This window comes from Nicotiana tomentosiformis, chromosome 2, assembly GCF_000390325.3.
Source record: "Nicotiana tomentosiformis chromosome 2, ASM39032v3, whole genome shotgun sequence".
NCBI classification, from domain to species: Eukaryota; Viridiplantae; Streptophyta; class Magnoliopsida; order Solanales; family Solanaceae; genus Nicotiana; species Nicotiana tomentosiformis.
The window spans coordinates 33,044,893-33,059,953 of record NC_090813.1 but is presented as its reverse complement, the minus strand read 5'-3'; the positions used below and the strand labels follow the sequence as shown (position 1 = coordinate 33,059,953).

The 15,061-nt window shown below is 36.6% G+C and overlaps 2 protein-coding genes across 3 annotated transcripts; one reads left to right on the top strand and one right to left on the bottom strand.

Annotated features, from left to right (window-relative positions):
* The first annotated feature begins 1,704 nt into the window (after window positions 1–1,704).
* LOC104119616 (disease resistance protein SUMM2-like) lies at window positions 1,705–6,298 on the top strand. 2 transcript variants are annotated; one of them, XM_009631170.4, is made up of 3 exons: window positions 1,705–1,776; window positions 1,902–1,931; window positions 2,644–6,298. In XM_009631170.4, exon 3 carries the CDS (start codon window positions 2,652–2,654, stop codon window positions 5,586–5,588), a length of 2,937 nt encoding a protein of 978 aa, XP_009629465.1. In that variant the 5' UTR covers window positions 1,705–1,776; window positions 1,902–1,931; window positions 2,644–2,651; the 3' UTR covers window positions 5,589–6,298. The 2 variants fall into 2 exon arrangements, with proteins under 2 accessions (XP_009629465.1, XP_009629466.1); XM_009631171.3 differs by having other exon boundaries at window positions 1,707–1,776; window positions 2,650–6,298.
* Window positions 6,299–7,135: 837 nt separating this feature from the next.
* On the bottom strand, window positions 7,136–12,371 carry LOC104119617 (importin subunit beta-1-like). Its single transcript, XM_009631172.4, has 3 exons — window positions 12,079–12,371; window positions 7,690–10,114; window positions 7,136–7,597 (listed from the first exon to the last, which is right to left on the bottom strand). The coding sequence occupies exons 2-3, from the start codon at window positions 10,107–10,109 to the stop codon at window positions 7,393–7,395; spliced, it is 2,625 nt and encodes an 874-aa protein (XP_009629467.1). The 5' UTR covers window positions 10,110–10,114; window positions 12,079–12,371; the 3' UTR covers window positions 7,136–7,392.
* Between the last annotated feature and the right edge of the window lie 2,690 nt (window positions 12,372–15,061).

The window sequence follows — 15,061 nt, the reverse complement described above, 5'->3', positions numbered from 1 at the left end:
CAAGATTGGGATGCGAAGGCTCAAGGATGTAAATTGATGCTCTCATCATGGGGAGTTAACACGCGGTGTACTTTTTTTCTCTTACAAGGGTTTGTCCCACTGGGTTTTTCTTGCAAGGATTTTAATGAGGCAACATGTGTACTATTTTTCCTTCACTAAGATTGTTTTGTCTAATAAGGTTTTAACGAGGCACATTATCTGTGGACATCCAAGGGGGAGGGTGTTATAAGAAATTATGGTGGATGCCTATGTTCTTCCATGATCTTCCTCTCAAATGTTTAATGACATATTTCTTCATTTTTCATGCCTATATAAAGGCATTGTAATAGATGGAATGAACACACAATTGAAAAAGAAATAATAATCTCTCCTCTCTTTCTCTCTATATCTCTTAGCATATTTTTTTCCTTGTTTTATATTGTTACCTTGAGCTATATTTCATAACATGATTAAATTTTTCAATACTTTAGAGCTCCTTCTCGTTACCTTCCAATTAGTAAATTCCAAGTCAACGTAGACTTTCATTTACAACTACAGGAGTTGATTACTCAAATGGTCACTCAACTATCCCAAATTATCTCCTAAAGTCACTTTTCTTTCGTTTGTAACAACAAAGTTACTTAACTATGCATATAGCACTCACAAGGTCACTCAACTAGATTTTTCAAATTTTTGATTGTCAAATACCTATTTTACCCTCTAAATTTTTTTTTTTTAACTTCTTAAATATTACTCCCTCCGTCTCAAATTAGATGAGGTACTTTCCTTTTTAGTCTGTTCCAAAATAAATGACACATTTCTAAATTTGGAAATAATTCAACTTTAAACTCTTTATTTTACCCATTTTACCCTTAATGAGAAGCTTTTATAACCACACAAATGTCATGGCCTCACAAAGCTTTTACCCTTTAAGCTTTTAAGACCACAAGTTTTAAAAGTCTTATTCTTTTTCTTAAACTCTGTGCCGAGTCAAACTAGCTCATCTAAATTGAACGGAGGGAGTATAAGTTTTTTCTCTTTTTAATCTCCATTGTGGACTTGCCTATAGAAAAATATATTTTATTTATAAAATTAAAAAAATAGTTTTCAGCTCATATAATGACAGAATAATAATATAAGCATAAATTTCAACAATATATAATGTATATTATAAAAATACCTTTATTTAAATAATTATTTTTATGTTACGTGCATGGAATATATATTTTACAACCTTTATTTTCTTTCATTCTCAATTGTGTAAATAATTTTTTTAATTTTTTTTGTTAATACTAAAATTATTACGAAATTTTTTTCTAATTAAGTTTTTTACTATACTCATTATTTTATTATTCCAGCATTATATATGCTTAAATATTTTTTATTTTTTAATTTATAAATAAAATTTATTTATTATATAGGTAAGTCCATAGTATAAATTAAAAAGGGAAAATCATAATATTAAAAAGTTAAAAAAATAAAAAGAAGATAAATGTTTATAATTTAGAGGGTAAAATAGGTATTTGATAATCCAAAATTTGAAAAATCTAGTTGAGTGATCTTCTGAGTGCTATAGTCATATTTAAGTGACTTTGTTGTTAGAAAAGAAAGAAAAGTAACTTTAGTAGATAATTTGGGATATTTGAGTGATATTTGGGATAATTGAGTGACATTTGAGTAATGAAAATATAGGTAGAGTTGCTCTCCACCACATTTAGTTTGAGCTTTCCATCTTCCTTGCTATAAAAATATAACCCAATTAAATATCTCATGTATTCTGTTTTCTACTCTTGACTGGTAAATCCTTTAATTATTTGGCATATTACTTATTTTCCTTAGATGAATTAATTGGTAACTATGTTTGTTCATGCAAGCGTAGACTCACACAATTTCTTTTTCTTTTTTCTATCAAATCTGACCAGATAGCAGCTTAGTCTTTCAACGACGTGAAGGTATTACTTCTTTCAGTTCATTTATTTTCTTATATGTACTGTTTCCTGTATAGTTTGTGTTTCGAGTGAATTTACTACAATCGTATATTGATATGGTGGGCAAATCCCGTCAATTTTACCATAAATCACTAGATCTGTTAATTTTAGTTGGATATTCGTCTCGCAATTATGGATAAAAGTGAAGCAAAAGCTAGGGAAAAAAATGAGCTAGAAGATACTGATTGTTTTTAGTAGTAGTAGAAGCTTTAGTGAACAGAAGATTTAATAGTTTAAAATTCCTAGGAGTAATTGCCTGATATTTCCTGCAGTAATTTCTTTCAAGTAACAAGAAATTAGTTGATAATTATTTTATCAACAGAGGTGTATCCAGCTTACTGACACCGGGTTCAATTGAACCCATAATTTTTCATGTGGAACATAAATTTATATGCAAAAATTGCAACAAATAGTATATATGAACCCATAATTTTATAAATACAATGAGTTCATGGCAAGAACCTTAACGGTTGAACCCATAGAATTTAAATTCCGGATTCGCCTCTGACTATCAATTGTATACATTAAGAGTGAATCATCATATACTGTTGAAGCGATGATTCAAATGTCAAACTTCACGTGCTACTGAGTTTGCTCAAGATGAAAAACTTTTCCAGCACCTTAAGGTTGAAGTACTAATAAGTGTTCTCTTTTTCTGCTGGCTTTGTTTTGTTAGTACTAGTGATGGAGGCATTATCATTCCTCAAAGAAAAAGTATGGGATCCATACATGGGACTCGAGGAAAAAATGGAAACCCTTAAAAGAAAGATGGAAGCATTGATCAGTCGAAGGGATGATGTAATGGTTCAAGCAAAAGACGTTGAACTCCATTCAAGTAAGAAACGGAAGACAGAGTTTGACAATTGGCAGAGCTGCGTACAAAAAATAGAGCATGACTTCAAATGCTTTGAGCTAAAAATACAACAGAGTTCCAACATTTCGCGCATAGGGTTGTCAAATGATGCTGATAAAATTCATAAAGAAGTGGAAGATCTCCTAGACCAAGGTAAATTTTCTGAAGGGATTTTGCTCAATGTAAATGAAGAAAAGATACAACCTTTGGTGACAACAAACATGAAAGGCCAAATATTTTACCAGAGTATGAGGCAGGTGCTATTGTCTTTGAATGGAGTTTCAAGTATTGGCATTTATGGAATGGGGGGTGTGGGGAAAACGACTCTTGCGGAGCATATTCATAACCATCTCCTCAAAGATTCAAGATTCTCAGGTAACGTTTATTGGGTCACTGTATCACAAGATTTTAGCATTACTAAACTGCAAAGTGAGATTGCTAAGGCTCTGAAACTTGATTCAACTGAGGACGACGATAAGAAAACGGCAGCCAATTTGTACCAAAGTTTGGAGAGAAAGATAAACTTTGTGCTCATATTGGATGATGTATGGACCCATTTTGATGTAAAGAAGGTGGGAATTCCTTTGGATATTGGTGGAGGTAAACTGATCATAACTAGTAGATCGCTTGAGGTGTGTGACCGGATTGGCTGCCAAAAGAAAGTAAAAGTAGAAACTCTTTCAATGACTGAATCTTGGGGATTATTTGTGGAGACACTTGATCACAATGGAGATCTTCCAATGGAAATAGAAGAAATAGCAAAGAAAATGACAAAGAAATGTGATGGATTGCCACTGGGGTTAATTACTATGGCTGCAAGTATGAGAGGAGTGAGTGATGTTTTTGAGTGGAGGGACGCTTTCGAAGAATTCAAAGAATCGTGTATGCAAATGGAGACTATGAATGATAAGGTGTTTCCCATTCTCTGCTATAGCTATAACAGATTGAGGGATCCAAGATTACAAAAATGTTTTCTCTATTGCTGTTTGTATCCTGAAGACTCCGAAATTGAGAGAGATGAATTGATTCAGCATTTCATTGTTGAAGGATTGCTAGACAGAAGGAACAGCAGGAGAGCAGAATTTGACCAAGGTCATGCAGTGTTGAACAAATTGGAAAGGGCATGCTTATTAGAAAGTGTTGTGAATCGTAATGAAAAAAAGAAATGTTTGAAGATGCATGATTTGGTGAGAGAGATGGCATTGCAAATTGCAAGAGATGAATTTAAGTGGATGGTGAAAGTGGGAGCACAATTGCATGAAGTACCAGGGGAGCAAGAATGGCCAGAGGACTTGGACAAGGTTGCTTTGATGAATAATGATTTAAAGGAAGTTTCACTGCCCTTATCTCATGTACATCCGAGGCTTACAACTTTGTTATTACGAGGAAATTGTAGCTTGAATCAAGTTGTAGAACCTTTTTTTGCGCAGATGCCAGGTCTACGTGTTTTAGATTTAAGCTACACTGATATAGAAAAGTTGCCTAGTTCTGTGTCAAATCTGGTAAGCCTCTCTGCGTTGCTGCTACGAGGTTGTCTGAAACTCAGATTTGTGCCGCCATTGAACAAGCTAAAGAACCTCATTGAATTGGACCTTTACGGAACAATTATCGAGGAAGTGCCCCAAGGTCTAGAAAACTTGGTTAGTTTAAGAAGCTTGGACATGAGAAGAGACGGCTTTGCTTGTTTAAGAAGCCTGGACATGAGAAGAGACGAAACAACATGGACCCAGGCACCAGTTATGAAACCAGCTGTAGATATATTAGCTAGGCTCTCTAATCTTCAATCCCTTTCGGTTCCTTTTGTTGTACGAGTAGAAGATTTACAAGGGATGAGACAGCTAGAGATATTTCATGGGAAGTTTGTTGATGTTTGTAGTTTTAATAGATTTGTCAAATATCGACAGTCTTGTGGGAAGCCGGCTTTGTTTGCAATTGCTTTAGATCCGAAACAATCTCTTGGTTGGGAATTAGATGGTCTCAGTAAAGATAATCGAGTGATTCTAAAGGACCTTGTTCTCACCGGAGACAATACGGAGATGCTATGCCACAATGATATAGGAGAAAGGGGAGATGTGACTCTTCTACCACTGGACACTCAAGAGTTACTAATTTGGTGCTGTGATTTTGGCAGCTTGGACAATAGCTTGTTAGATGCTATTCCATCTCTTATTCATTTCAAAGACTTGAGACATATTCAGATTACACTATGCAACGATATAGAGTTCTTATTTAGGTTAGCAGAAGCTTTGCCTCCAGTTGGAACCTTTTCTCATCTCCGTTGCCTTGAAGTTGTAAACTGTAATAAAATGAAGAAGCTAATCCCTAGGTGGTTGCTGCAATACCTCCTAAATCTGACGGAAATTAATGCATACTTCTGCTCAGAAATGGAAGAGATAATAACAGAGGATGAAGAAGAACAAGTCAACCAGTTGTGCGCAAGCGCAGTTGTTCCTTCAAATCAAAGCAGAAGCATCAACGATGATGAGGTTATTCTACCAAATTTGCAAATTCTTTGTTTATACGAATTACCAAAACTCAAGAGCATATACAAGGGAAGAATGACTTGTGGTTCTATTCGGCGTATACAAGTTGATGATTGTCCGAAGTTGAAGAAACTTCCATTTACTCTTCCTCTTCGAAATGGGCAGCCATCAGCTCCTCCAGCTCTTGAAATTATCAGAATCAATCAAGAAGAATGGGAAACTTTGGAATGGGACCATCCTCAATACAAGAATGTCCTCCTTCCTTTTGTCCGAAACCCCACCTAATTGTATATTCAAACCTCAAGTGTGTGTATATATATATAACTAAAGTGCAGCCCGGAGCACAAAGCATCCCGCGCTCACGCAGGGTCCGGAAAGGGTCGCACCCCAAAGAGTGTGATATAGACAGTCTACCCTACGCAAGTATAGCCGGCGCACAAAGCATCCCGTATTAACGCATGGTACGGGAAAAGCCGCATCTGAAGGGGTAATGATATAGACAGCCTACCCTAACGCATGCATTAGTGACTGTTTCGACGGCTCCAATCGATGACCTATTGATCACAAGAAAACAACTTTGCCTTTGCTCCAAAGTTCCCTGCCTCACGTACATATATCTACTCATTATTCTCATTTACTAAATTTTGTAACTTTAGGCTGAAGCAAATATATAAAGACAAAAGCTTCTCGTTACTGAAATCTAAGAACTGATTGCCAGCTTTCTAGGATTTCAATCAGTAGCAGATTGTGCCTTGGCGGAGAAGAGCAGCTTATAATGGGTCAATTCACCATTTTTCTATGACGAATCAGAGGCAACTTTAATTTGGGATTCCACAATTTGTGCCGTGGTGGTGGTTGTGGAGAAGAGCAACTTTTTTGTCTGTCTGTTTTTAAATGGCAGGAATTTAGAAGCTGTGATGTGGAATTCTTGTTAAGTCTGCGATTCTTCGCGTAGTTATGATTTGAAAAAGAAAGTTGCAATTCTTCTATGTCAATTTCCTCATTTGAACCACGACATATTGGGAAGGAATTCTGAAATCTATAATTATTAGTACTTGGTTAGCGATACTCCTTGAAATTAAGAACATAATTAAGTCTTGTTAACTAATCCACTGAAATTTGTAGCCCCAAAAAGGATGGGTGTCGAGAAAAAGAGGAGTTGGGGGCGGACGCCGTAAATTTAATTTCTACATACATATACACTCAGATCCCAACTCTTAAATGAGTTCTTCTGTCCTCAAACGTTTGGGTAATAGTTTAATTTCCAATCATTAACATTACTGGTTCTCTCTAAGTTAAATTAAATGTCTCTCACACAAGTCACAATTTGTTTGGCTAGAGAAACAGTTGAAATTGATGTATATATATATATACTCACCAATATACCATGGTTGCTTCTGTAGACAGTGTTCTAGTTTGACTTTAAAGGTAAATTTCACCAATTTTAAAAGTGATATCAGTCTTGACAACAACTTTAACATTTTATCAAAAGATGCGTTAATATTACTGGTCTTGTTGCATCTACTTGTCAAGAAATTGCTAGAAGTTTACAGCTAATTTTGTTAAGAGTAGCTCCTGTAACTGCAAACTGTATAGCCTGATTGTGTTTTTCATATGAAGCTAGAACTGTGTTGTCAGCAATATAGACGTTTCTTTTTCTTTTCTTTTCAGATGCTTTTTCATTCAGTGATCTATATTAGAAAGAAAGATTTCCAACATTATCCGATAATCGTTTTATACAAAGAATAAGCATGATTTGTAAAAGATGGAAACGATTCCCAAATGGTATTTCGGAAAGAACCTTGTGATGGAGTGAGAATTAAACAAGAAGATGACCTAAATAAACCCCCATTATGTAATGTATAGAACTAGACAACGTCCAAAACCACAGCAGGCTACCACAAGTAGGTGGTCTTAATCCTTGAAACTACAGAGAAAAGAACTGACCCCCTTTGGGTGTATACCCAACAATGAAAAGAATTTCATCGTTTCAAAAAATCTACTACACGATGACCAGACACTTTCCCTGCGGACACGAAGGAAAATACATGACTCCCTTACTAACTGATACTTTGAATCAGCTCTTTCTTCACCCACAAACAGAGAAGGCACGCCCAATCATCCCTTGGGTCCAAGTTGCTGTTTCTTTGAGCTGTTCATCATCAGATTGAAGACACTCACCCAACAACTCGGCGCAGAATACACGATCTTTGAAAAGGGTCGTAATATTTGGACCAAGTGTATCAGCTAAATCTCCCAACACAGCAACCGCTGCTTTTGTCACGCTTTCATCTCTATAAAAGATCAATATACATACAATTGTCAGAATTAATAAGCAGCAAAGACTTAATAAGAAGATGAGGTCAACGAAATAGAACAAAATTACCTTGGTTTGTCCTTGGCAACTAGTTCAATGAACTGCAGGAGATGAGGAGCATGGGGTAACATCAAATCAGCCTTGGAATTCTTAAATCCTTGAAGAATTCCTGAATATGCTTCAAAAATACTGCGCCTGAGCTGGTTGCCATACTCTAGCATTTCCTCATCACTGTTGTCTAACTGTGCACATAATTCGGAAGCACCTTGCATCATAGGCAATGCATATTGGAGGTACTTCTCAAAGTGTTCCCCAATGGCAAGAGCAATATCCCCAAAGCAGGAAAATATCGGAGGCTTTACAGATCGGTTAAGTTCGCCGCTAGACAGATCCTTCAGAAGAAGTGCCATCATCCCATCACAATATGGTAAGATCTTGTCATCCAAGGCACGGGAAATGTCACCAACAACCCCCACCGAGATGGAACACACCTGGTACTCCTCAAAATTTTGCAGGCCCATCTCCAGATATTTGTAGAACTCCGGCATATACTTCAAGAACTCCTGTCCAGTTGCATAAGCCAGAGCGCCAATAGCGAGCATGGCCTCTTCATGCACCGTCGAGCTACGACAAGCAAAAACCTTTAGGAACAACATCATGATCTGGTCGGCAACCTGAAGTAGAATGGGCTTAGTTTCATCAGCATTGCTAAGCTTCTGAATGATAACCTGGAGTACACCACAAAGGGAAGCCTGCAAATCTCCCTGCTTCTCCCTATCATCAGAGGATACAATCTGAAGCTCTACTGTTTGTGCCAACTTAGTCATGATAACAGGGCAAAGCTTCGCAATGATATCAGATGTTTCAACAAGGTTAGAACACCTAACAACTTCATTCAATGTTTCATATGCGTTAGTTCTGAGCTTAGAATCACTGCTGTCAGTCCGGTCAGCTGTGGAAATAAGAGAGCTGATAATCTCAGGAATATATGGTGTGAGCAAAGACGAGCTTGGCCCAGCATCCTCATATCCCTGTGCAAGAAAATAGATAGCCCCACAAACTTTCTCGGCAACATGGGAGGCATCTTTTAAACTCTCTAACAGCACTCCGACAATCCGCTGGAGGTTGGCTGGGGAAATCACTGAGAACCCAGAAGATGGTGTGTGCAGAAACTCAAAAATACGGCTAAGTGTCCATGCAGTGGTATCTCTTACATGGCTGTTTTCATCCTTCATCGCCTTAAGAAGAAAATCTAATCCAGCATGGACCATGGGAGAGAGCTTCTCAATGCTTGGGCCTTCAAGAATTGAGCCAAATGCATATGTCGCAGCCTCACGTGAGCGCCAATCAGGCTTCAATATATTAGCCTCAACAAAAGGCATTACCAGGGGAACAACAGCATCTCCAACAGTCCTGGCAACAAGACCAAGACATGTTCCACCAGCCATAGCCAGATTCCAAATATCATCATCCTGGTCCTGTTCCTCATCCTGCTTCAATAATGTTTCCAGTAGCATTGGAACAAGTGTTGGGAGGGCCTTCTCAATGAAGCAAGAGTGTTGCACACTAGAATCTCCGCTGTCAGGAACCTCATAGTCTTGCAATTCTATCTCTTCGTCACAGATGGAACTCCAGAACTCAATTGCTTGAAGAGCAACAGCCTCCTGATCTTCTCTGACTGCTTTTGCTGTCAGCTCAAAGACAGTCTGCATGTAAGGTTCAAGCAACTCATAGTATGTTGATGCAATAGAAACGAGACACTCAAATGCAGCCTGTCTAATCTCTGTCTCCTTTGCAATGGCTGCCTCACAGACGACCTTCATGATAAAATTCCTCTCCATCTCATTACCAAAGTTCGTCTGAGCAAAATCAAGAGCATTATATAAAGCCCTAGTAGCAGCAAGACGGACTTCAGGGCTTTGCTCCTCACCATTCATACCTTGCACAACAGCAGTGAGAACAGAGTTTACTTCATCTTGGACAAGATCTTGGTGTGATATCTCCTCACACACATAGCCAAGTGTTTCAAGGGTTGACTGTTTCAGGGACGGAGGCCTGCCTTGTTGGGTCATGTTAACAAGCAACGACCCAATGAGCTCTGGCCACTGTTTCTGGGGAATTTCAATCGAAGCCACCTTTGCAATTACTTGGGCAGCAGTGTGACTTGCCTCACGTACGGACGAACCTAGGGTGCTCAAGAGCAAGCTTTTAATTTGAGATTTACATTGAGCATCAATTGCCTGCCATTGTTGAACAAGCTGTTCTTTCCTGGCAGATTCTTTTGCATCTAGTGAGTTCTTTAGCACAATACCAGCCAGTCTTCGAGATTCAGTGGGTTTTCCATCATTGGAGAGCTCAACAGCCAATGACAGAAGAAAGCCTGGTAGGTTTTGTTCTCGGAACTGACCAAGACCAGTCTCTGCCTCAGACCGAATCTTAGCATCTGCTGATTGAGCAGCCAATAGAAACTGAGTGATGTCGAGAGCCATTTTTCCTACAGATTAAACCCGAAAGAAAATGTGAGGTGCTGTGGAATTTTTAGAATCCACAAGATATTTAAAAATTAGCAAGTCCTTTAAAGAGAAAGAGAATTCTCCTAGGACATAGGAGGCGAGGAGAGAGGTAAGATCAGAAAGCTAGTTAAATTGCATGTCCATTATAACAGTTAAAGAAATCAATTGTAAATTTGAAGTGCTGGCAACAGCAAAACAGAGCTAATCACTATTCTCCTATTCTATAAGACCCTCATAAAAAACATGACATCAAGCCGCCTTTACACAAAACTAAGTAAACCAGGCGCTCAATTTATGGATGCTTAGCGCCAAAGGGTCTTTGATTGAACACATTAAGACTACTATTCCGAAGCATCCCAACCATTTCCCATGCATGAATTTAAGACAAAACCTTTCAAGCGCACAAGAAACTGAAGACTCATAACTGATATTGGTACAGAACTTCCTACTCAGATACTTCATACTTCAAACAGAAACTACTCCCAAATCTGAAAATGCAATTATTTCTCTTTCTTCTTCTTCCATTTTTTTTTGGGGCTGACAATTACAGGTCCCAATTAGGCACAATGGAAAATTCTAGAATTTATGGATATCTAAAAATTAGGTACGTATTACAGAGAAGTAGAACACTCCTTCTAGGACATAGGAGGCAAGGAGAGAGGTAAATCAAAAGCTAGTTAAGTTGCATTCCATTTTACATATAACAAAATTGTGGACAACATTTTGAAGCGCTTGGCAATGGTAATGGATCAATTCAATATTCTATTAGGGGTCGTTTGGTTACCAGGATAAGGATACTAATCCTGGTACAGAATTTGGGATTATATCCCATGTTATTTGTGGGTATTAGCTAATACCTATATAAATTTTATAGCCAAACTTCGTATTAGATATCCCATATTGGATACGGGTTTATATTCCCGGGATAACCTTGTTTCAAATCAAACGGCCCTTTAATCCATAACAAAATGAATTCAAACGAAAGGTATCCCTTGATTGAACACAGAACTTTGTTATTTCTATTTTATTCCACATGTTTCAAGCAGCCTTAACACAGACATGAACTTCAGACGAATTCAAGCAGCTTTAACGCAAAATTAAGCAGACCAAGTAACAAATTGTGTATGCTTGGCACCAAAAAATGTCCTTTAATGGAACACAGAACCTCTTTGCTTCCTAAGCATCCCAGTGATTTCACACGTGCTTCAAACGAAACACATCAGGCGCACAATAAGCTGAAAACCTGTAACTTATATTCATACATACCCCCCCCCCCCCTCCTTCCCCTACCGAGGTACTTCAAACAGAAACAATTACTCCCAAATCATATAATTCAACTACTTTTTTCTTCTGCTAAAAATTATTAAAGGTCCCAATCGATTCAACAATTGAATTACCAGAGCTATCAGTTATCAGTTTAGGACTTAACATTTTAACAGTCTTTGTGAACATATACAACTTTCTTTAGCCACTCAACTTAACAGTGAACAGTAAACATAGCTTAAACAAAACATCATTCCATCAGGTTTTCTTATTAGTTGTTGCGGGTCACGAGCATGTAGCTTGTTTTAAATTTCTCTTTATTTTATATAAGCCTTTCCTTAAGGTTATTTTTGAACTGTGTCGGGTTTGTCTGTATGAATCTCTATATATCAATTCCACTCTATCGCGGGCACATTTTATTCCAATACTAAGAATTTGAGCACCAGTTATAACACAATTTTGACAAGCATAACAGTTACATCTATAACCAACTAGGAAGCTAAAAAGAAGTAAAAAAGATAGATTAACGATATATACTAAAGCAAACATTAAGCTACAGCAGGAAAATAAAATGAAATAACCTTAAACCCTAACAAGAAAATTAAATCGAATCGATCTATTAATGTATATGCTATATAATCCAAAAGAAGAATAACACATAACTATTCTTAATAATACTGACCCAGTATTCAAATGCCTCGATTTCGATAGACGAAACTAAAACCCACGAGCTAGGGTTTTTATTCCTCTCTCGGTCTTCCTTCACTCTATCGTTTTCTTCGAGTGAAGAAATTGAAGAGCACAACACTAATGAATCACTCAATCACAGAAGTGTTGTGTGTATATACTATATATATAGAGAGAGAGAGAGAGAGAGGAGTGGGGTGGGCGGTGTATTTCGAATGATGGGAAGAAGCGGGATGTATAAGACGAGCTTATTTTGTTTTTGTAGAGGGGAGCAAAACTAACGGGCAGGAAAATCCCAGTAATGCCCTGCTCGAGAACACCGTCCTTAACCCTAGCTACTTTTTTGAAATCTTATCTTTATGTCACACGTGTTATGTAGTTGGGCTCGGCTTTTGAGGAGCTGGTATGTGAAGTTTGTCCAACTGATGGGCCTCCTCAATTGGGCTTCAAATTTCGACATACTTTTGGATCTAAAAAGAGAAATTTTAGCCTAATTACCACATCATCGTTTGCAATTGACCCAAATAGTCGTTCATTCAACCACTTAAATTGAAAATAACCCGTGAAAGTTTAATATATGTATAATTTATGTATTATATGTATATAATTACATATAATCTATGTATATGACTGAAAAAAGTAAACAATGAATATGGACGGCTAATTGTGTAAAGATCCCAATTTTTTGTTGCGAATACAACCTGGGTCAGTTGTACTCGTTCACGCAATGTATACAACATATATCAACTGTATTTGTTCGTGCAACGAATATAACCAAAGCGAAATACAGGAGCGGCTCTAAGTCTTTGAGCAGTGAGGCCATTGCCTTAGGCCCCCAAATTTTGAAGGCCCCAAATTTATTTTAAATTCTTATTATTATTGTTACTATTATATATTATATAATTTATATAAATAATTAGAATAAAAAAAGTGTTACAGTATATTTTTTGTTACTTGATTGAGGTTATTTTATACAATAAATTTATAAATTATGATATTTTTTTTCCCTCATTAATTAGTATATTTGACAAGAGTGGGTTGTTCTAGTGGTGAGCACCCTCCACTTCCAACCAAGAGGTTGTGAGTTCGAGTCACCGAGGGTCTAGTATATTTGAGGAGTTCTTGGAGGGAGGGAACCAAGGGTCTATTGGAAACAACCTCTCTACTCTAGGGTAGGGGTAAGGTCGGCGTACAAACTACCCCCTCCAGATCTCATTAGTGGGATTATACTGGAATTAAGGGCCTCTGAATATGGTTTCGCCTTAGGCCCCGAGATCTGTTGAACCATCCCTGACGAAATACAAGGATGTATACAAAGAATACAACTTGTATCGACTATATTCGTATCGAGTCTATCGACTGTCAAATGCTCTCGTTGAGAGTCGAACTCAAAACCTCCGCTTACTAAGCAGATGGTCTAACCAATTGAGCTACGAACATTTGGATTTGCTATAAAATTCAAATATAGCTACGAATAGTAAATACAATGTATATGTTTGTTGTATCGCGTAATTTTTTCATCTAAAAACAATTTGCAAGATTTCTTTTCCTTTTTTTATCTTTTGCAAGATTTCACAAAAACAAATTCATGGGCAAACACACACTTACAATTTACTCCATTTTTAAGGAAAAAAGATTGAGGGATTACGAGATAAAACGGCTAATTTTTAGTTGAAATCGAGCATCTATTTCCTTTTTTTGTTTTGAGATAGAATTTATCTACACAATAGGTACTCTAAGTTACAATATTTTATAGTTAGAAATAATTTTAAAAAAATTGAAAATACCGTACTAAACAAAGAACGGTGATGAACTCCTCAATTGGTAATGTATCTTACAATGGAACAGAGATAGTTTACTCGTGTATTTGCATCACTGTAAATGTAGTTTATCGTGTAAATTATGTGTCCACTCATAAAATTGATTATATACTATTATATAAAACTTTAGCGAACGATTTTTGTAACATTTGGAATTACAAGGATATACTATGTGACTATGTGTTATAAGCCAAAAAATCCAGAGAGACATAAGTCAGTTTGTTGTACAAAATAATTTTCTTATCGTGAAATTGACCTATATGTCTTAAAATTGTTACTAATCAAAGGGGGCTCCTGGAGGTCCAGTTAACACCCAATCTTCTGTTTTTTCTAATAGTAACAGAATAAGGCTTGTTCCGGATTGCATGAATGAATATGGGGTATCTCACAAAAATGTCCCAAATAAATTCCAACTTACCAACCTCTAGCCATTAATCATATACTTACCAAAACTAGTCAATCATATATAAAAATTGAAAACCCAAATAAAAAGGTTCTTTCTCCAAAAGAATCACATGCAAAAGATCTCCTTCCATATTTTTAAGCGTGATCAACAACATTAGATACAAGACGAAAAGAAAATTCCATGGATGATGTAGCAAATAAGGTGATGAAATACGAAAAAAATTACATACAAGATTTCAAAAATCTAAGCAAAAAATGACATTTTTCAAAGGGTATGGTTGAAATTCATTGAAAACATATAGATGAGTCAATATACATAATTTGAGTAAGATTGGAAGTGATTTGGTATCAAAATTCGTAGTTAAAATCGAGTTCAAAAAATTCTTCTGCAACACATGTATCACACACACGTATACATGGATATACATATGATACATATTTGATACAAATATGATATATATGTGTAGACAATAAATTGCGTCGAGAAAATAAAATCGAGACCGAAAAATATTGCAACAATCGTAGTATTTGATTTCAACTATTTGAGTGTTACAATCTCTATGATTCCTTTAATTCTACTTTTTCAATATAAATTCAAGGGCCTTTGAGCTTGATCTTGAATTTGAATTTGATTTATCCGTCGCGAACACTTTGATTGTTGCCACGAATTGTATCACGAACAAGTAGCCTAGATCTTGAACGCCTTGTATTTAATTTGACTTCCTTCTTGATCTTGAATACTTGAAATTTGTG

Excerpts from the sequence above, each read along its gene's own strand:
- LOC104119616 (XM_009631170.4), top strand. The coding sequence starts at position 2,652 with ATGGAGGCATTATCATTCCTCAAAGAAAAAGTATGGGATCCATACATG.
- LOC104119617 (XM_009631172.4), bottom strand. The coding sequence starts at position 10,109 with ATGGCTCTCGACATCACTCAGTTTCTATTGGCTGCTCAATCAGCAGAT. Across the intron at positions 7,598-7,689 it reads GTTGCCAAGGACAAACCAAG|AGATGAAAGCGTGACAAAAG; the intron begins GTAATTTTGTTC and ends GATCTTTTATAG.